This window comes from Acanthaster planci, linkage group LG06 (assembly GCF_054643075.1).
Source record: "Acanthaster planci isolate LZ-2023a linkage group LG06, COTS_SCS, whole genome shotgun sequence".
Taxonomy (NCBI): domain Eukaryota; kingdom Metazoa; phylum Echinodermata; class Asteroidea; order Valvatida; family Acanthasteridae; genus Acanthaster; species Acanthaster planci.
The window spans coordinates 6,604,489-6,627,379 of NC_141782.1; the positions used below are offsets into that span (position 1 = coordinate 6,604,489).

Consider the following 22,891-nt stretch of genomic DNA (forward strand, 5'->3'; position numbering starts at 1 on the left):
ATAATTTTTTGTACCTGGCATTTTCCCAAGAATGTGAAACACATAAACATGAAGCCAGCGTTGAATTGAAGGCCATCCTGATGGTCATTAGCTTGCAAGTTTTTTAAAGCCAGATTCACAGACTTAAAAATCTGGCTCACTGTAATTTTACTGTCACAGCAATTCATTGCCTAACCCGAAGTCTAGTTGATATTTAAATAATGTAAAACTCAGTAGGGTTTAATGGTGTTGATAAAAATCGGTTACGATATGTCAAGACTCGATACTCGCTTTTGATGACGATGTTGCATGAAATGGCTCTTCTCTTTTATAAACACTTTTGCACTTTAGGCTTTATCATGTGTGCCATTTCAAATGTGCACTGCAAATATATATGTGGGGAATATGTTCAGGAAAACCCCTACAAGAAATATTTTCCAACAGTTTATGTTGCACTCTATGTTGGCAACTAACGGGGTGGCGTCTCCATTTGAGACAACAGCATACACCAGTATCAAACACTGGCTACAGCTCTTCACCACTGCCTCTTTTGCTCAAAATTCAAAAGCTGTAGTCGCAGGAGACAGGACCGGATTATGGCTACCCCTGTCATGCGCCACCCTATACGATCATATGTATTCACTAAAATGATACAGCGGCAGCGCTGGGTGAACATACGTGTGGTAACCTATCCTGAAAGAAACTGAAATAGGACTGGTAGGCTATTCTGAAAGAAACGTGAAAGAGGACTGAAAAGGCATCTGGATTACCTGAAAGAGGCTGCTTGAAAACACCCTTTGTTTAACTGTTATTTTTGAACAATTTATACAAACAGAAAAACTCACCAGACAACGAAGGTAGTCCAACTAGTGTATTATCTGTTGTACTGACGCTTGCTTGTGTTCCAGACACCCCTTGAATGATACCCTGGAAACCACAGGTAAAGAACTGCTTTGATTGTACATGTAAATGGTGGGGCACTTCTAAATATGGATGTCTGAGAAGAGACATCTTGAGTTCTAAAAGTGGTCCATGAAGTTGACGTTGTGTACACTTTGTGTGTGTGGGGGGGCAATATATATATACACAGAGCGGCAATAAAACTGTTTTTAATAAATTGAGGAAGAATTGTCTCTGAAATCTCAATACACATGCAAAAGCTGAAATTTATACAGTATGTGCATTTTTAACACACCTCTTGCTGGTTCTTTATCCTGTTTGGCTGAAAAAGGGTCAAGCTGGGTTTACTATAAAAATGGGCTGGCACATAAAATTTGCATCAGCATTAATTGGGTGCATGTGAAGACACTGCACACACATTCATGGGTAGGCATTCACCGCATTCAGAGGACTAGTTCTTTTGTAAGGGAAATTTGAACCAAGTTGTGGGGACATTTCTGAGTCTCCACAACGTTTTCAGTACCCACAAAATAGGTGACATGTTGTTACTATCCCAGTTGATCCAAATCCTTTTGTGTCTCCCCGAAAAGGTACGTGTGGAATTTACGCATGTTCCAAAAAACCTATAAAAGACTCCGTAGTCATTGATTTTGCTCTCAGCCAGTGCCTATATGCTTTTAGCATGTGCATTCCAAAATAGCTGGCATTGGGTCAGCACCTCCTTGTCGTCTTCTCCTCTTTACCGCTGGACCGTGGCCAAGGCTGACACCGCTGAGGGACCGTGGATTTTGGAGTGTCGTGGCTCCACGTGGAAGCCGAATCTCGGGGATTGACACTGACCTACCTGTCTGAACTGGGCTGTTCTGGCACGGAGTGTGGAGGTGCTTGGCCCAACGACCACGCTCTTTTAGCCATGGCACTGTCTGGGTGGGGCCTAATTTTCTTCCTCTCTTGTGTTGGCTTCTTTAGGTAATTATACTCCGCCGAATATAATTTGCCTCTTTGCGTATTAATACGTTTTTTTGCCAACTTGCTAATTTTCATCGAAATTAATTGTGCTTGGCTGTGCTAATGTAAATAATTTGCTTATATGCTTTTGACTGTTCAAATTCATGGTGTTCTTGCATGAGAAGTTTAAGTTGCAGCAAACCACTAGACTTAATTTGTTTTAATGTACTGCTTTGCTGATTTAAGTTTATAATTAAATGTTATTCCAAATTAGTTCCTTTATTGTTCTTTGCTCGTATTTTTTGTGTCCTGGTTCCCGTCTTTTGATTTTTCTTCTGCCATGCATTCTCCGCACGTAACAATGTTGAGTGTATGTGCCCACAACTACGGTATGGGAGCTTATGTACATGTACATGTGAGTTCCAGAGTACAGTACCCAATTTCTGTACTGGTTACAGTGCCTTAACATGATGCTGACAGTGAACAGCAACTCAGAAACTGCCTCTGGGGAAAATTAAAAGCATGCCTTAATTGTTAAATTGCTTGTTGAATTGATCAAGAATTAATGGTTGAATTAGATTGGGGCAGTTATACAAACCTGAAAGTTCCATTTTCATTCTGGACAGATGTTATAAAACACACATGGACTAGCATAACTTGTCTGTGCTCCCTTCTGGACTGTGACAAGTGGGTCATATTTCCCTTGGTCTGCAGCCTCTAGAAATATATATAGGATCCTCATCTGGTCACTTACCCTCCCACGGGATAAATATGCACTAATGACCTCATTGCAATCCATATGAGCACCATAACACACCTCTTTCTGGTTCTTTACCCTACTAGTAGTTGGCCGAGTATGCTAACGTAGGGCTCACTCATAAGGGCTACTACATGAAATTTGTGTCAGTGTTGGTTACATCATAAAATGAATTTCTCTTTAAAAATCTTGTCACCCTCTGAAATCTCCCCCAACCTAGAGTGGGTTGAGTCCACGACAGCATACCAACTTACCGCCCTCATTCACTCAACCCCATAAAGCAGCCATCATGAATCTTCCTCTTTTTCATACCGTAAAGCGTGCTGAGGCTGAAAAGGCAGGAGGGAGGATAATTCATTATCTGGTAGGTGTGCAGTAGTAGACTCGTCCCACTCTAGGTGGGGGAGAGTCTACTGCTTACAACCCACGCAGATTACCAATATATATGAAGAATGGCACCGAACCAATGGACGGTGGGAAGGCGAGGACACACCAACATCCAGCCACAACTAAGGAGGCAAATGAGGTTAGTGTGAGATACAAATACATACACATAGAGCACAAATCAAATTAAGAAAAACACAATCCAAACTCACCACAGTAATTGCTTGAGTGTATGCTCTTGTAAGGAGAGGGGATGGCCAGCAGTTGAGCTACTGCTATGCCGTCCTGAGTGCAGCCAGTCCATGTGCAGGGTCCCCCTGCAAAACATCACTGAGATAACAGGAGGTGAATGTGGTAGGGGTCTTCCAACAGGCAGCTTTACAAATATTAATCACAGAAACCCCCTTGAAATAAGCCCAGGAAGATTAAACTGCTCGGACATCATGGACATCAAATATGTCGTCTACATTGGTCATCTGGGCTAGTAGGCCAGTGAACATTACCAAACTTAATAGCCAAAACCACCCCCCTCGCAATCGTATCGCTGGAAGCTAGACAATAGGGTCTGGTGGATGTGATGAATAGTTGTGAGACTGTTCCCGGATGTCCTTCGTCCGATTAAGGTACCACGTCAGCATGCCGACAGGACACCAGAGCTTGTCTGAAAAGGATGCTGCCAAGGACTGCATTGCTAGAACAAAGATGTCTGGAGGTTGGGAAGGATGTAGTCTGATTTTTAGTGAGGAAACCTAAGTCCTGGATGAAATGCACACCCAGTGGCTCCCATTGGATGTGGCCGTCAGCTATGGAGAGGGCCCTAATTTCAGAATCAACAACAGAAGTAACAACAACCAGTAGGAATGCAAGCTTGATGCTTAGGTGAAGGAGGGAGGCGCGGCCTGCTGGCTCAAAGGGAGGTTTAGCAAAGAGCCACTGGACATCACCCAGAAACCACGACAGAACAGGTGGCTTCAATGGAGGGTGTTTAATAAACATTTCTTTGAGGAGGTGGTAGATCTCTGAGTTGTTAGAAATAAAAGAGCCATCAACAAAGCCACAATGGACCGCCGCTATTGCCGAACGGCAGTTCTGAATCGTGGAAATGAGAAGACCGGGGTTGAAAGGATGCATGAAGAAAATCAGTCACAACTTAAAGAGGCTGCCATAGATCTTTCTGGTGGACTGACGTTGGCCTCTAGCAGCCAAGGGGGCAGCGTCTTGAAAAAGGCGTGCCTGCTCGAAGGATCGTTTGACAACATTCAACACGTTAAGTGTAGATGGGACTGGTCCAGAAGAAGTAGACAATACTGGGGTTGAAAGAGCAAATCTGGACGCAGAGGCAGGAGAAGAACATCAATCAGGAGCCTGACTAGCCGAGGAAACCACACCTGCCTCAGCCAGAATGGAGCAATAAGGAGGATGCAGCAGTTGCTCCATTCTAGCTTCAACGGCACCATTGGAATGAGTAATATCAGAAGGAAGGCGCAAGCCAGACAACGTTCCAGGAATGCGCAGGGCATCGCATGCCCAGGCCATGCAGATGTGGGTAGCGACTGCAGGAGGTTGGATGCTGGAGGTTTGATGTATGTGATGGCTGTCACACGGTCCGGCCTACTATCTTGCCTACTATCATAGGGCGGCAGTGGATGAGAGCCTCAAAGACTGCCTGAAGTAGTTGCATGTGACACTTTATGGCGAGACTCGGCCAGTTGGCAAAAGGAAATCTTTTGAACACTGTCAATGCGTTTGACCTCACTTTCCAAGAGGCTCATATACTGACCTGCAAAGAGATCCTTGATAAACGAGGCAAGGCCTCTAATTAGTGCTGATTTTACTGACTCATGTGGGATATTCATGGCCTAGATAAAAGACTCCCAATGAGCAGCTCGAAGAGAAATCGGAGTGAATTGTTCAAGGCCTGTAATCAAGGTGTCATCAAGGCAATGAAAGGCCATGGTAACAAACTCAGAAAAAATATCTAAGTCCTCAAATGCACGGACAAGAATTCAATCAAGAGGAGGAAAAAGGACATGCAGCGAATACCAGTACTGGATGCACGGTCAATATCCCTGAGTGCTGTCTCAAAACACTGAAGTGTCTTGTCAGCAAAGGTGATACTGGACTTGCTCTAAGCTGGATGAATCTAATCTTTGGCCGCTTCAGGTGCATCGGGCACCCAAAGATAAGTATCGTAATAACCCCAAGGAAAATTGACGTAGCAGCAAGAACGATTGCCGCAGTGCCAAGTTTTGGCTTTGACTACTTTGTCCATAGCCGCCATGCATATGTGATCAAGCAGAAGCTCGGGGAAGAGAGAATAACGGAAGAAAACAATGACCCCGGAAAGCGACGCTTTAACGAGGGGGAAATTCTGATCTTCTGGCAAGGAGCAGGAGGGGAAGTCCCACAGCCTGTATCATTTCACACTGGAACAGGCAAAGCCGGGACTCAGGAGGAGAGAGATCATTCACAGAAAGAGGTTCTTCCTCATCAGGAGACTGACCTGAATTGAAAACAAGCAAGGGTGGGTTAAGACCAATGGGGGATCAAGGGAATGGGCCTCAGCAGATGCCGGCTGAGACAGCTGAGGAGATAGAGGAAAATCCTGCTGCCCGGTATGAGACACAGAACGGACTGGAGACAGGGACTAAGGGTCCTGATCAGGATGAGTAGTGGCCAGAGGATGAGGATAATGCTGAATAAGTGCAGAAATACTCTCTATAAGATCATGTAGCATATCCTTGGTGGAAGCAGAGCCCAATGATTTCTTGGCTTTCTTCTTTTTAGAAGAGCGGTTGGCAGGAGAATGGCTGGACGACTTGCGTTTCTTCCCCGTTAAAGCCCCAGTTAACTGGAAAGAATCTTGGCTGGGAGAAGAAGCTGTAAGATTTTCCCACTAAACCCAAACAGGAGAAGGACAAGCGGGTAAGGCGTACTCCTGAAGGGGATCAGCAATAGAGGGAGGCTGAAAACCCTGACACCAGAGCAGGCCTGAGGGCTCTGTGTTTTCGGGCGAGGAACGGGCCACAGAGAGTGTCGCAGGACCAGTCCTGGCTAGGCCCATGCGACTAGTGCGACTAGTCACTTCCATAGATAAAACTTGGTTTGTAAAATTTGAATGCACAATCATGGCACACATGACCCACAAACAACGACTTGAGCAAGCTACAAATACTACATCACTCTATGAGGACACATATGGTGTGCATCAATCAAGCAACCACAAGTGACCTAAGGGGTGACCTTACATTCCAAAACAGTTTGCCTGCGCTGAGCGGGGCAATTTGAATTTTACAGCATAGAACCGTTACAGTTCAGGCACAATTCAAGAAACCATTAGTGAACTGTAGCCGTAGTCATGTTGTTTTACAGAAAAATCCATCAATTCTGCTTTTACGCGTGGAGAAGCAATTACAGGAAATGTGTTGTGTCATTGGGCATTGGTTTTAGTGTTTATTACCCAGAAACATGACCGATATTGGAGCTACTACAAGTCATAACTGTCGCAGTCTCAAGCAAACCTCGAGTGCTGCAACATGTACCAGTGTGATTTGACATGGCATTCGAATTTCTTTACTTGCAAGCTGCATTTTGTCTCCAAACGGTACGTTTAAACTGTGAAAGGGGCCTTTCGTGTCTGTCATTGTTATAGTATAAAGCTTAGGTCAAAATGGTTATCAGAAGTATTTTGTCAAATTACGGAGTTCAAGTAATTTACATTTTTTCATTCTCCGATTGCAGAGGAGTTTCTTTCATGTCGGTGACAAATGAATTAATGAGAACTGGTATATTAAGTTTGATAATTGTACATAGTCTAAATTATTACTAACCTGTAGGGAAAAAAATCTTATACAGAATGCCTACTTGTTACGATGGCTTCCCTGGCCCATGCTGTCCTACGTTATTTTGCATAAAATGGTTAAATGAATATGTTTTCGGGAGCATTTTTTCAAACTACGTGTACTTGCGGAGAATCACTTTGGGTAGAATTGGTAGTTTCAACATAAAGGTATGGAACGGGAAACCTGCAAAATTTTTTCTGCTGTTTTTATGATCTTATAACTATATGCAGAACTTAGAGGGGTTTTGCTGATCCTGTAGTGTTTCAGTTCAAAATATCTTACGCAGAGTGCTGATCTGAGATCCATCGTAACTTTTGAAACTTTGGACCAGCTCTGAGAACAATACCATGCCTGCATGCATGATGCATGCTATTTTGAAAACCTCATAAAGCTCTGCCAAGTCAGAGATCTAGAGATATTGCTAATTGCACAGGGGTGAACAATGGAAAAGTTATGAAAATAGTAACTATTAGGTAACTATTAGTAGGTGAGCAAACAATCTATTAGCAAAATGTTTCAGTGAATAATACTGAAATATTCATTCCCAATCTACAAGTACATGTTTCAGTTTTTTGCAATTAAATATTGTTTGCTATTCTTTTTACATCCTGTCATGACATGTATACCTCGTCACCACTGACAAGTAATTTGTTACAAACAAACAAGTCTCGCAAAATTGCATACCAACTCACAATTATTTGTGCTATGTTTTCAGTGTGGCACTTGAAGCTTAAAACAGATCTCTTCGCTCAACTTATAACATGCTACTACAACTACTGAAATTTTCCTCTTCTTTTCCGGTTTGAAAAACTTCCCTCACCTCAACAAAAAAAGACAGTACTGCACGAGCATACAACCACTTGGGACACCTGATAGAGATAGAGATTTGAGGTAACATTGAGATGGCAAAAATGCAGCCAGCTGCTTCAGAAATCTGAAAAAAGATATGATTCATTGTCTGCCTTGATTGTAACATACTGTAGAAAAGTGTATTGTGGAAATATTCCCCCCGTAAAAATGTGTGGCGGAAAAATAATCAGATTCAGCAACGTCATGAAAAACACGTTGGAATAACAACGGATCAATGGAAAAAACTATTGGGCCAACATCTCGGGATGACCTTTTAACAATGCCGGAAAATGAAGGTTGGCAGGATGTTTGTATAATATACGACTGGCCAATATTTGTAATAAATTGTAAGGCCAACATTGAAATAATCTGTTGGGTTGACGTTCAGCCAACGGGTCAACATTATGAAGGCCCAATGGAAAAACTTACATCAAGCCAACTGTCAGGTTGCAGTGACCCAAATAAATTACACTAAAGCTTCTCTTTATTTACAAATAATTTTTATTGATAAAAGCACATTAACTAATAATTACAATTCCCTGATGCTGAAAGTTTAATAAACACTAAATATCTTTCTTGAGTTTTGAAGAATCAAAACGAAAATCACACAACAACCCACTAGCTGCCGGTGACTCTTTACTCTTGTGACACACTAGATTTGTTGGTGACACTGTACTTTCTTATGACACACAAGAATAATACAACTTCAAATAAATTGGTACATGATTGTTTTACTCTAAAGGTACACTGAAAAGACACTTCTATGACACTTTACTTTCTTGTGACGCTCTAGAACTCCTCAGTTTTCCAAGTACAACCTCAACTTATTAATTGGTATGTTTTACACAGCACGTTTTACAAACAGATCAACTAAAATGATTAGCTTTCAAAAGTTCAACTGGGTTCGTGGGTCTCGTCTTGACTTGATGGTTCGCCACCCTGGCTGTGGTTCCTGGTCTAGCACTGTCCCGCAGGACTGCAATTGCTGAATCCGTTTGAGGTTCTAGGCCTGGGTCTTGAGGCTCACTGCCTGGCTCACGTCCCTCTGCCGGGTCCACACCAGTCTGTGTCGACAAGGCATAGATCGAGATCCCACAATTCGAACAGGAGTGTTCCCTTCCCGCTGAAACTCCAGGATTGACACTGCAGAGTTTAAAACGGGTCATAATTTCCCACAAATAAATATTTGATTCGATAATGTATACAAGTGATGCGAAAACCATAAATAGTTAAATAGTTGCAAGGTCTTAGAGCTGAAATCTCTTCTCTAAATAAAAGAGAAAAATTAAATTTATCAAAATGTTCTATAACTCACAGTTTACAGCGTGTTTCTCCAAAATTACGGTCACCAGCCCACCAGCAGGGTTTGGGACCTAAAAGCCCCAGCAAGTCGGCAATGCTGCAGTTTGCTACACGGTTGATAGCTCGCTAAAGCTTGCTCTCCACACAAAAGTGGGAAGGTGCCAGAGTCTGAATACTCTGAATCACTTCTAGATGCAGCCACACACAAGTCAGTGTGTCCGGTGAGCTGAAGATGGAGGAGTGACACCCACACAGTACCTATACACTCCTTATAATACACACAAGCACACACACGCACACGCCCCAGTGGTCAAACTGAAAAGAACCCCACACCACCAAGGAATGTCTACTCCTATCCTGAAGCATTCTCCTTTTGAATATTCGGAAAAGAACTATTTGCTTAAGCTACTGTCATAGTAAGGTGTACAAGGAATGACTCAATAAAAAAAAGGATAAAATCAGAGTAAATAACGGAACTTACTGTTACACCAACGTTCGTAATAAATTGTCTTCCCAACGTCAAATTAATCTGTCGGATTGACATCCAGCCAATGCGTCGGCATTACAAAGGCCCGATGGAAAAACTTACATTGGGCCAACATTGCCCGACAACGTCAAACTGACAGCTCGACGGTTGTTACGCCAACGTCAGCCAACATCGGTCCAACGTAAGCATGCTATCTGGGCTTAATAAAGATGTGTAGTTTGGAACTTTGGTGGCAAGCTGTCGAAATGGGACTCTCAAAGTGACAAAACTTGCATTGATCATTTGTAGAAAATACATTTAAATCCATTAATTCTTAAAATTGTACAAAAAAACTTAAGTCACAATGGCGTGTATCATTTAGAATAAGCGTGGCTGCACCGTGCATGAGGTAGGTCCGCACGGGCAAAGAACCACAAAGCCATCTGCACACAAAATTGTTTCAAAGTTTGCTTCGCTGCATGAGTGTATGGTCTCTTGTGAGAGCAGTGCAAACTCGAAATGAACACATTAAAACAGTGAATATATACACAGAAAATGTAAAATCATGTTTGTGGATTAAATCTGCCGCTAATTCCCTTCTCCATCAAGATTATTTGATGTTTACCAACATCAGACTCAACAACCAAAGGGAGCCCGCAGCCAGATTCGGTGCATGCAGCCTTGCCATAAAACTGGTCCCTGTCCTTCACTGTTGCAATCGTAGCACTGTGTCGTGGGTCAGGCACCAGTTGATGACTGATGGACACCCTTCTTCATCAAACACAAGAATTAATCTCACTCACTCAACACTTACAATCAGCTTTTTACGTCCCCAGAAAAATGTACGTTCATCTGGACTAACTTTTTCCCTTATAACAACAAAAAACAAATTTGCATGATCATTGTATAAAGGGGTGCATCTTCCTACTGAACAAAAAGAACAAAATGATAACCGAGATGCGGTCTGGGTTCACCACAAATTGGGACTCGGACTCCATGGGGATTTTGCTACAAAAAATCACGATTGCGCTACAATGATGAAGTATAATAGCAAGTCTCGTCAATTTTGCGCAAAGGTAAAACAAGGAATAATAATCAATACACAGAGACAGATTTAGGTTAAAAAAAAATTACAAGACAGATCTGCCTTCCCAATAAGATGGCAGAATTCCAACAACACAGTTTAGTGGATACTTTGATCTGACCTCCCAACAAATGGGCAGAATTCCAAAAACGAAGTTCAGTGCATACTATGATCTACCTTCCCAATAAGGGGGCAGAATTCTGACAACGAAGTTTAAAGTATACTTTTGATCCTTCAATCACAGACTCAATGTATTTGAAAATGTCAGCACCATCTACATCTGTGAGGAAAAACAGTCTGACTTTAACTTCGTGATAAGTGACCGATGTCAATTAGATTCATCGCAAATTTATGAACGATTAAAGTCAGAATGTGAACACAGACAAGCAACAATTTCTCGTATACTTCAATTTCATTTTAGGATATATCCCATGAAACACGTTCTATGGCATAGTGTTATTCTTGCACTTGCAACTTGGCTTTTCATGCATGCGTGCTGAGTGAGTATGGCCCACACAAACGACTCCACAACTCAAAGATTTCATGTAACTCGGGCGTTTGAGCACTGATTTGAGCAATCAAAGTGGGAAAATGTGGTTTCATAACTGGTCAAAATGGAATGCTACACTGGTTTCGAGCCTTTATGAAACTGGACATGTGCTGAGAAAACTATAGGCAAAGCCCATTTGCCACCCGGTCAAGCCAAGGTCAAGCCCTGGCTGCGGTTTTGCACTTACCTTGAAACAAAATCCCACAAGGGCAATAACAGTAGCTGATATGAGATCCTCGAAATCCTGGTTCGACCTGCCAGAAAACCGGAGTTCAGGCTGCTGACCTCGGGTTTTCTGGCATGACAGGAGTTAATCCAACTGATTGTATTGTGGCGAGATCTCCCGAACCTTGTTTCTTCCTTCGACGAGAGACTAACAAAGCAGCCTCAAGGCAAAGGGATGCAGGCCTGTTTGGTTGGAAATGTACTGCCAAGGAATTGATTGCTGAACCTGCTAAATCGATATACACTCACCAACTTTTGGTTGACGCAACACACCTGTCAAGCCTCTACTTCACGTGCAAAATATCGCATTCCACGCACCAATGAAGAATGGACCACTTATCCTAACTACACGTGTGGTTGACTAGGTGTGGCTTACTACTTCTATTCCAACGCGGATGCAACAAAAATTAGCTTAATCCCCACAACAACAACGAAGAAGGCTACAATAAGCGAAATATACACTTCCCACTAGTTGTGACACTAAACCCTTCTTGAAAGCCTAACCATTAATATGACATCTCCGGCCAGTAACTATAGCGGTCTCCTAGTCAATCATACACACACCGCGTGCCGAGGCAGCCATCTTAAGTCAACCATACACAACTGGCACTCAGTAAGAACAAAGACTGCTTACCTTATGGCTTCTCTTCACTGCACTGCCCGCACACACTCCCTCGTGCACACGGCATGGCTGGACAGCATGCAGCCAATCACAACGCTGCACACGTTGTTCACATGACTCTCCCCGTGACATTACTCACTGTGGGACTCCCCTAAATTGACTAATCTTTTAAACTAAGCTAAGTCGCACTTTGGCTACAGTATATAAGATGGTTGATAACTATCATATAACGTAAATTTAACTCTACATGGCCCATCCCCTTTAAGGTTTCTTTCCAAAAAGTGGTAGTAAGTAAGCAGAGAAACAAAGAAGGAATATCACAAGCAGTTTTGACGAAAGTTTTATCTTAAAAAACAGCCTCATATTTTGTTCATGAAAGCGTAAAAGTGCAACCATCCAAACGAAATAAGCGGAATGCACAGTGACATCATCTAAAATTAACCCCGTATGTTATGCAACCATGGACATGGTTTTAATGGATAAATAAACAATGTTAATAGTCGCAACTAGTCATGATTATTTATTGATAGTTGCCACGACAACTGAAATTCACTAGTCGCCCACACCTTGTCCTGTCCACAGAGGCATGGGTAGAATCCTGACTGGAACGGAAGAAGCCGCCGCCTTCTTAGCCACAGTGGTTGGGGGTGAGAAGCTATCACAAAGTCCAACCAAGTGTGAAGAACAAGAAATACACCTGGCAATAAGCGTCCCACAAAGTCAGGTGGGCCGTGAGGAGCTCGAAATTCACGGCTACCATTAGCAATGGAGCTCTGACAGCAACCATGGGCTACGTACCATGCTGCATGGAAAGAGCAAAACAGCCCCGAGGTACAGGCCAGGGTGTAATACCAGGCCAACCTGGACAGTAACCAAGTGGTGAGAACAGCTCAGAACACAGACCGAGCATCCACACCATAGGGTGCCGAGTCATGCCCTAAGCTGCCCTGTGTAAGGGGCATACTCACACGTGCTCCAACTGTGGAGGAGTGGAGGTGGGCCGGAGGTGATGCTTGAGGCTCGAGGAAGGTCCGTAGGGTGAGACTTGCTTATTAAAAATCCTTGTGCACTACGGTGCTACTGAACTCATGACGGTAAGCCGAGCCGAGAGTCATCTGAGTGCTCCCTTGAGTGTCAGACTCATCTTCACTCCAGAGGGTTAGTAGGGGAGTATGGGTGGGCCGGAGATGCTTGTAGCTCTAAGACGGCCTGCAGGAAGAGCTATTGCTCTGAAAAATGCCCCTCGAATGCTCTCTCAAGTGGCAGACTCAACAACACTCCAGAAGGTCAGCAGGGAAGCGTATAAACGGGCCAGAGATGATTGACCTTGAAGGGCCCTTGGGCAAGCAGTGTAGCAGCAAAGTATAAACCCGGAATGCTCAAACTGCTGCGAGTCGCACAAAAAACTTGATGCTCCAAGAGTGAACTCGCATGCTCAATAGTACAGTACAGCAGCAAGTAAGGGTATCACACGGTCGCACCCTGAACAATCGAAATAGGATATACTGCAGTTCAAAAGGACCAAAACAAATGCAACACTGTCCCACCAACATGACTGAGCTTAAGCGATTCCTAGCTGGAAATGCAAGCGGAAATGAGAGGCTGGGTGGAAGGACAAAAGCTCCCCAAACCGGAATCTAATGCACAGAAAAGGGGAAGGAAAGAAAACAATATGCCCACCAAACTACAAAAAAAACAAAGAAATGGGCAAAGGCCAAGCTAAACAAATGCTTCTAATTCTTTATTATTTATACCTTAATTATACAAAGGGAATGTCAAACAGACACAAAAATAAACACAAACAAGACGTTCCACTAGATTTATTCGGAACGCAACAACTACGTAAAAGTGCACTGGTCATTCCATCACGTTTAGGCATAATTTGTGACGTATCCTTGTTACATGGGTAACTTTTACCACCTGTCACAAACTATAGACTAGAGTAGGTCATTTACTCTGTAAAAATAACACACACCTCTGTATTTAGCCTTGCAAGATGTATAACAATGTCAATTTGGAATCTACATGCAGAGAAATTACTGTTCATTTTTACGGAACCCACTTAACAATGGACACCCTCACAAATTAGGCCCCAACCCCATGGAATGACCCATATACAAGAAGCCAAAGAGAAGCAAAAAGCCTGGCAATTCCAACACAAGCCGAACAAAAAAGAACCGAAAGTCAGCAATAAAAGAACCAGTCTTACCGTTCAGAGGAACAAGTAGAAGTAGAAAATAAAGAATAAAGGGTTGATAGAGAAATAACACCATAAATGTAGGTAGCGAAGGAACTCCTGAAAATTATTCAGAAGACAAAACACGTCTGTATCGTAATGACACTAAGAACAAGAGGGGGTTACGGCAGCCTCTTCACGAGGTCCAGCAAGTAGGGAACACTGCCAGTAATGGACTAGGCAATAATGCATATGTATTGGTAATCTGGGTAGGTTACTGGTAGTAGACCCAGAATTTCATCGTCTTGCAGACATAGCAGAAGGGAAGGTGATGTCCTCTGCTCAATCATTCAACACTGCAGATGGCCAGTCCATTCTTCTTATAATTATCTGCCAGATCTTCTACGAGACTCCACTTTTGGTCATCAACTTCATATATTTAAGTATTAACTTGGATGTCGGGACACCAATTTCAGTGATTAACCTTCAAAGTCTGGTTTAATAACTTCACACTAGTATATACCACATTGAAGTAATCACTTTATGTACAATGACGTTTTCAGAAAACTGTAGGCATACCCCAGCCATTGTTTAGTCAAGCAATGTTAACAGATCTCTCTCATGGGATGGCATATTCACAGCAACATTACAACTGCATATTCAAAGCCTTCAGGTACAAATTTATATCCATGCAAATGTTGATCCAAATATCTTTCAATACCACCCACCCAATGCAGGTCACAAAAATTTGAATTACAAACTGTTAATGCACATGACAATCTGCAGAGGTCATTTGAGACAGAGGCCTCACTGTTGCGATTAGGCACTTAACCACATCAAAATCCCCTCCTACAGCATATTAACCCACGTTGCTGGCATCTGCAAAGATGTGAAGCTGACAGCTTACAACCCGACCAAAACCCAAGGGTTTATAGCGTCTATTGATCCTTAATTAATAACAGCAATGACAATCTACAGAGCATACAGATCCACCAAGGTGTTCAAGGTGCTAATACATTGAGTTTAATAACAATATTAATCCTTAAATGCCTGACCGAAGAGATGAGTTTTCAGACCCTTCTTAAATTAAACGGCAGGAAAGAACGGGATGATCATAACCATGCTGGTAGATTGTTCCAAAGACAAGGTGCAGCACATGAAAAAGAATGATCCCCATGAATGAAATGACCTGGATTCTCTAAGAAGATTTATATTACTGGAACGAAGTCTACATGTGGGATTGCAAGATTGAAATAAGTCATCAATATAAGCAGGAGCACGACTATGAATTGATTTATAAAAAAATAAGGCCAAAAAAATAACTCTCAGGTTTCTGGTTACCACACACGTTGCGGTAGACCTGTGCATTGGCAAAATAAAGAATTTTTTTATTTTCCATAAAACAATTTCCAAAAGTCACCAAACTTACTCAATCGGCAGGAATTCTGCCATCGCGTACTTTAACATGCTTTTGATGGGTTGGGTTGAGTAATATGTACGGTGAAGGAATCCTAATAGGCCTCCATACATTTCAGTTGGGCACTCTTATCAGATGATGTTATTTATGTATCTTTACACCATGGCCGTGTCCGAATCATTTGGTTGTGACTTGATATTACCCATGATTCTATGGGAACTGGCCATGGATGCTGCCAAATATTCAGTGTAATTCTTGGCCGTAGCCAATTGATTCGAACCTGGGCCCATGTCTTTGAACATGAGAAACGAAGTGGTCTTACGTCCTGCTTTAAGGTATACAAATTGAAAATGCTTTTAAGCAACAAACCATGAGGGGCCAGTCTATTTCAGTGAGGCAGTGGCTGTATGTGCATGTAGTGGCAATGGACATTGCGTTATGACAACCATATATGTAACAACTCATGCATCTTCAGTTGCCAAGAACAAAGGTACATTAGAGTGAGAGGAGATTTCATTTTCTGAGCTGAATTTTCCCCAATATTTTATATGCAGCTTGTTTCTTATAAGCTAAAATTCTCCCCTACAGAAATATGATTGAGGTCTGCGATTGAATACCTACCCCAAACAGTCACTAAATATGCAAATTCCTTTGCGTCTGATTCAATTCGCTAAAACTTGTGAGCAACTGTAGTGCGCCCTCTAGTCCCACGATGCATAGCAGAATGGCTGCTATGTTTGTCATTCTTTTCCGGTATTAAAACCGTCCGAGCCCAAAGCGGGGAAGGATGGGAGGGAGCGGACTGTTTGGGGTAGGTATTCAATAGCAGACCTCACCCACATTTCTGTGGGGGAGAGTCTTCTGCTTTCAACCTACCCCAAACAGTCGCTAAATATGCAGAGTAGCACCGAGCCCTTGGAAGGGGGAGCCGCGAGGATGCACTTCATTATATGAGCGCCAGAGGAGTATGAAATTGTCCATACTTTATTGCGGACTCACCAAATAATGTTGTTCCAGTGGTGGGTCGCTTTGATGAGGAACCCTTCGGCATCAACGGGGCTGATGTTAGGACTGCTCTGCCATGTGCAGAGACCTTTTGCAGAACATCGGTGAGGCAGCATGTGGTGAAAATAGATGGGGTCTTCCAGCATGCTGCCTTGCATATTTCCTCCATCGGTACACCCCTGAAGTAGGCCCATGATGTGGAAACTTCTCAGATATCATGAGCACTGATGAGGCATAGTGTTTTATTGTCCACAGAGTTCGGCCAATCTGGGTTGGCAAACTTGATAGCCGAAACTGTCCATCTGGCTATAGTGTCTCTGGTCGCAGCTCGAGGGGGGGTTATTGTAGTGGTAAAAGCTGTGAAATTGTACCTCTGAGTTTTCTGGTTTTGGCTAAGAACCGTTTGAGAGTTCGCACTGGGCACCATGGTTTGTCGTCAGGAGTCCCAGTGTGTTTGTAATGTCTGGTACAAAAATGTCAGGAGGATGGAAGGAAGCCGACTGGTTATTGGTGAGAAACCCCAGCATTGCGATGAGACGACCGCCATCGGGTTCCCATCGAATGTGGCCATCTGTGATGGACAATGCTTTCAGTTCACTGCCACACCGTGAGGTAGTAACTGCTAGTGGGAATGCCAATTTCACTGATAGGTTGATCAACGATGCATCGCTGAGAGGCTCAAAGGGGGGACCAGAAAGCAGTTGGAGAACAGCTGACAAGTCCCATGAAGGAATTAGACTCTTAGTTGGGGCTGCTCAAGAAACATTCCTCTGAGTAGATGTCTAAGAGCAGTATTTTCAGACACGGTAGAGCAATCTGGGAAGCCATTGTGTAGTTGCGATGGCTGACTGGTAGTTACGGATAGTTGAAACCTGGAAATCTGATTTGAACAGGTGCATCAAGAAGTCAGCTATAGAAGTCACAGAAACTTCAGTCGGAGAAAGACCTTTCTCCGAACACCACGAAGTAAAATATCGTGATCTGGAGTCGTAGATGCTGCGTATAGACTGGCGTCAACTCTTCGAGGCCATTTCGGCAGCTTCATCAGAAAGTCCTGCTGATCTGAAGGACTGTTTGGCAATAGCCAACAGGTCAGGTGTCGTCGGATGAGGGTGAAGCATGCCTGACTTCGGTTGATGTAGCAGATCCGGTCTGTATGGAAGGGTCACTGGTACCCAGACGAGAAGTCTGGTCAGACACAGGAACCATGGCTGGCATGGCCAGAAGGGGGCATTGAGAAGGACATGGCAGTGTTCCCGTTTGATCTTGGAGAGAACTGCCGGTATTGGACTCATTTCAAATCTCCTCCGGGCATGAGGCAAATTTCTCTTTTAAAAATCTAGCCCTCTTTGCAACCAGGATCCCAATATTAATTTATACCCAAGGGAAGGCGTCCTTATCTACGATCAATTACGCCATCCATCAACACACTGCGGATGGCCAGTCTGACCTGCCGGATCTACTTTTCCACAACCGCCACTTGCCATCAAAGTGTGGAGTGTCTTATTCCATCGGTTCACACAGTTTAATATTGTGCTGTGTGTGCGTGCACTGTGGTTGGGCTTACAACTGCACAACAATGCACAGTACATTGAGTACGTGTGCACGGTACTGGTCCGAAGGCAATATATTTTTGTGTGTCTTGCTGGGGAAACTCTACTAAAAAAAATCGATAATCGTGGCTTTAATTAAAGGATTATTTTAAAGGAAGCTTCCATTGCATTTTGAAGTGTAGTCTCCTCTCATAGAAAAGTACATATTGATTGAATGGAACGAATTGAAAGACAAAACACACAAAAAAGCTAGAAGGCAACCGAATGGAGGCCTTTTGTATAAGCTGGTGCACATATTCTAAAGAACAAATTTCGAGGACAGAGAATAGTATTTTTATATCAGTAAATTATTTTTCGGTAGATCCCAGATTTTTACAAATAAAAAACAATTTTTTCCATTTTCGAATCTGAAAGGTCAACTGATCTGAGTACCAACTTGCCAACCCCCCCTCCCAAATTACCCGTAACCCCCAACCAATCAAGCTGACCCTGGTTCCTCGTTATGTACGGCTTCAGGAGCGCTTGTAAAGGTCGGGGCCCAATAGACGGAAGTATCGTTTATCAAAAACAAACACGTGCAAAAATCAAAAAGAAGACACGTGTTGTCACGCCAACAGAGTGGAAATAGAAGAATCTTATCTCGTCTGCCGCGATTGTGAGCTAATATTAACTCGCATTTATTCAGACGAAGCAGAAAATGTGGGTGATAAATATAACCAGCATTTCGTCTACAAAAAACCAAAATATGTAACGAGCAAAATATTTAAAGAATTAGACGTTAAATTAAGTGCGGAACATATAGGGGCCACTTCAGCCGCCATAGGAATCCCCGCCATTATTGGCGTAATTACCGGGCATGTAGGGCCAGTAATGGAAGGCCTCACCATCGGTCCATTTGGGGCTTATGCAATTTTAAAGTACACCTTTCGTAAATTGTCTCACAAAACCAAAAAGCACGATCAAATCCGAATGCTTGCGGATGCCAAGCTAAACACCATCGAAGAATACATCTCACACGCCACTGAAGACGCTGATATTTCTCAAGAAGAATTTGTCTTAATTTTGTCTGAGCTTAAAAAGTTTAACAAAATGAAGGAAAAAATTCAGTCAAACACGACTAAGTTGCAAGAAGGTAAATTGATTAGTAAAGAAGAATTTAACCGTCAAGTGCAGAAACTTTAGCAAACGAATGGGCAGCAGTTTTTAAAAAAAGACCTTATGAAAAAACTTGGCGAGTAAGTTTTACCAAGTCTGTCAAATACGAGAAACCACCTCCGACCTACCAAGAAGTAAAACCAATAGCCCCTCCTTTATAAAAAGCCCAGACACCTAAACTGTCTCGAGGGGAATAATTGGTGAAGCCAGAAGGCCTCAAGGAAATAACGGTTGAACCACAGCAAGTTTGGCACTAAAAAAATGGGCCACTTCGGCTTAGATTTTCGAGGCGGCAACACACAAATTAAACTCTGTTTGAATGCTGCTTTTGAACAACGGTTGCTCTCTACCGCCGCGGTGTTTCAGTCGTTTCAGCCAAGGGGGGATTCCCTTGTTCTGTGTCTGACATTTCCTTTACACATGGAAGAGGCAACCCATATGGATTGCTGAAGTTACTACTTGAAATTACAGGCGTCGGCTTGCGGATTGGTTTACTGGGACTGCGTACGAGAGGTTTGCGACATTTCCTTGGCGCGGACGAGCTGCTGAGATTGCCAGCACCTTTCCCAAACTGGGTTGCCGAGCACCAGTCTCGGCGTAGTATGCCCCGACAGCAGCAGCAGCGGAAACGCCGGGCCCAACGGTCGCCTACACCGTATGCCCCCCGTCCCCGCGGTCGGCCCCGCGAGTCCTCGGCTGCTGAGTCCAGGTCTGCGCCTACGAGTGCCGGTGCCTTCACCACTACGGTCGAAACGGATCAGGCCAACCCATCAGTCGGCAGATCGATGGCGGAGGATACCGGTGCAGCGATATGCCCCACCCCAGTGACGAGCGGACAGGCCGGGAGTCGCAGCACAGGTTCCGCCGGCAGCGGATTGCCCGGAACTTTCACCTCTTCGGGTGGTGAGTTCAGTTCAGTTGCCTCAGGGCTGCAACCTGACGCAGCGACACACCAGGACAATGCTGGGGATTCCCCAGCTGTAGGGCTTGCTCTAAACACGGCTTTAGGCCCAGGCCAGCCTCAGATCGAAACCAATAACGTGGTAATTACTCAGGCCCAGGCTCATCAGATCTCAAGTACAGGTTTAAGCAATTCCCCTTTTACAACTTGGGCGATGGGCCACAATTCTCTTCATTCTCCAGTAGCCCTGCCCGCTATTCCTAGCGATTTCGGAAGCACTAGACCTGTCCCACTGCTCGCCATGGGAGAGGGGGCTCCCCTTGATATTCACGTTCCGCAGTCAACCAAAGAAAAGATTTGGAACAGAAAATATGTGGACATGGCATTACTATATCGTGACAACGCTGTTAAAGCGCTGGGGTCCGCTTCCGAGCTGACCTTAGCTGTCGAACAAGGCTGTGTAGTTTTTAAGCAAGCGACGACGCACCTGCGTAAAATTGAGTCCGTTGATAAATGGCTCAGTGCCTTTCATGTGTTTATGGCAATTTACGCAGTGCGTCACCCCAGCCGCATATTCGATTTATTGAAGTATGCTGAAATTATCCGCACTGCCGCCGCGCACTTCCCCGGCCTAGGCTGGCGCAATTATGACGAGCAGTTCCGTTTGCGTATGGAAGTAAACCCTTCTCGTTCTTGGGCAACCATCGACATGGAACTGTGGGTTACTGTTGCAGCCGTTGGTACGTTATCTTCTGCGTACAATAAACGTGTCTGTTTTCCCTTCAACTCCCCAACGGGTTGCCGGTGGGCCTCGTGCCGGTATGTCCATAGCTGCACTCGATGTGGCTGTTCTGGACACGGGGCGTCTGATTGCAGAATAGCTTTGGGGCTCGGGCCCGCATTTCCAGCCGCCCCCGGTCCCATTCCGAGATCAGAACTGGCGCGACAATGACGCTTTAGAGTTATTTACAGACGCTGCTGCAAGCATTGGCTTTGGTGAGTACTTCAGCGGTCGATGGTTTCACGGGCGTTGGTCCCCTGAGTTTAGGGCGCTATCCCCGTCGATAGCATACTGCGAGTTTTATCCACTAGTGATTGCAGTGCATTGTTGGGGTTCCCACTAAGCTCAGCGCAAAGTGCTTTTCCGCACAGACAACGAAGCAGTAGTGCCCATCATCAACAAACAGTCATCTACTTGCGACCAGATCATGCGGTTAGTGCGAGCTTTTGTGTGTCAGTGTCTGCGGTTCAATATCACATTTAAGGCCGTGCATATCCCCGGAGTACACAATGAAATTGCCGATTCCCTCTCACGTTTCCAGGTGCATCGCTTCCGGGCCTTGGCCCTACAGGCAGACATAGCAATGACACCCGGCCTGTTACTTTGGGTCTACTAATCCATCAAAAATGGAAAAGAAACACCGCGCGATCAATAGGTGGGCATGTTCGCTCGGTTGTCGACTGGGAGTGTCAGTGCTGCACCACCCTCAGTTCCGATGGTCGGAGTTCTCATTGTATCGTTACGATGGTGTCCACTTATCTGACATGGGCAACGCGTATTTTAGGGCCAACTTAGAACACTACATCATTACTGCCTTGAAAAAATAGAATCGTTTCCCGGGATGTGGGCCTAATGGGTGGCATTGTTCAAGTGTTTGCTTGCGTAGGTAGTATCAGAAAGGGAGGCTCGAAGTCCGGGCGGTCGTCCCAGTGGGGCGCTCGTTGCGCGTCTGGCGGGAACTACCTGGGAGCGACACGCAGTTTCCGAAGTAAACAAATAAACAATTTAGGCGAATTATCTCGCAGTGATTATAACGTAAAGTTAGTTGTTAGTAATGTTTCATTTCGTTTTTCTTAAACACTACGCCAAGCACCCACTTGTTCTGGTGGGGCTTATTCCAACCGCCTGTTCAAGCGGTGGAAAAAACGGCGTGCCTTATGTAAGTTTTTCTTAAGTTGTAAAGGATAAATAGAATCACATGACTATTCATTATAGGATAAGCACCTACTGGTTCCGGTGGGGTTTGTCTGCATGGCAAGTGTGCCAAGGAATTCCAACCTGCTATGCCAAGTGTGGCAAGTCTTTCTGCTAACAACCTTGCCTTTTTCTGCCAAGTGTGGCAAGCCTTTGGCGAGTTTGTTCCTGTTTTTCTGCCAAGTGTGGCAAGTATCTCTTTGGCAAGTGTGCCTGAGTTTCTGCCAAGTGTGGCAAGTATGGCAAGTGTGCCAAGAAATCTTACAGAATTTCTGCCAAGTGTGGCAATAGAAAGTGGTGTTGAAATCAGCAAAAACAAATAAACTTGCTGCTCGAAATCTTTGCCAAAAACCAAAACGTGGTGTCAATGTGTGGTTTGTGCACATAGAGTTGGAGAATAAGCTTTATTTAAAAGATGGGACACAACTTTAGTCATTTAGCGATCGTGGTGAATAAAGGCAATTCATTTGCAGCCGAATTTCCAAATTTAACCGTGACTTACAAGTTACCGAGAGTTAAAAAAAGATGAAGCGGTCAATCGTTAGGTTACAGATCCATCTTGTTTTACCAAAACCAATTTAATTTCGCGGTCTATTGAGCAACAACGGCTTGTGGGGTGGGCTTTGACCTACTGTCCGATTCAAATCCGTACGTGTCTGCCCTATTTAACTTTCACGTATATTATACAGTACGAAAAATATTTTACAACTGCGTGATGCCCATACCTGGCGACAACATATTTGACGCGCTGCACAATAATTACGATCATCGCAAGTTTATAGACACTTGCCTACTGTACAA

General features: G+C 44.0%; 1 protein-coding gene across 5 annotated transcripts in view; it reads right to left on the reverse strand.

Annotated features, from left to right (window-relative positions):
• LOC110979986 (uncharacterized) overlaps nucleotides 1-22,891 on the reverse strand; it is a 137,494-nt gene that overhangs the window by 78,630 nt on the left and 35,973 nt on the right. For 4 of the 5 annotated variants that reach the window (XM_087137683.1, XM_022236210.2, XM_022236211.2 and 1 more), the window contains exon 5: nucleotides 825-906. The exons of the other annotated variant lie outside the window; for it this stretch is intronic. In XM_087137683.1, coding sequence (XP_086993809.1) covers nucleotides 825-906 — 82 coding nt within the window. The remainder of the gene's footprint in view (nucleotides 1-824; nucleotides 907-22,891) is intronic. 5 annotated transcript variants of the gene reach the window in all.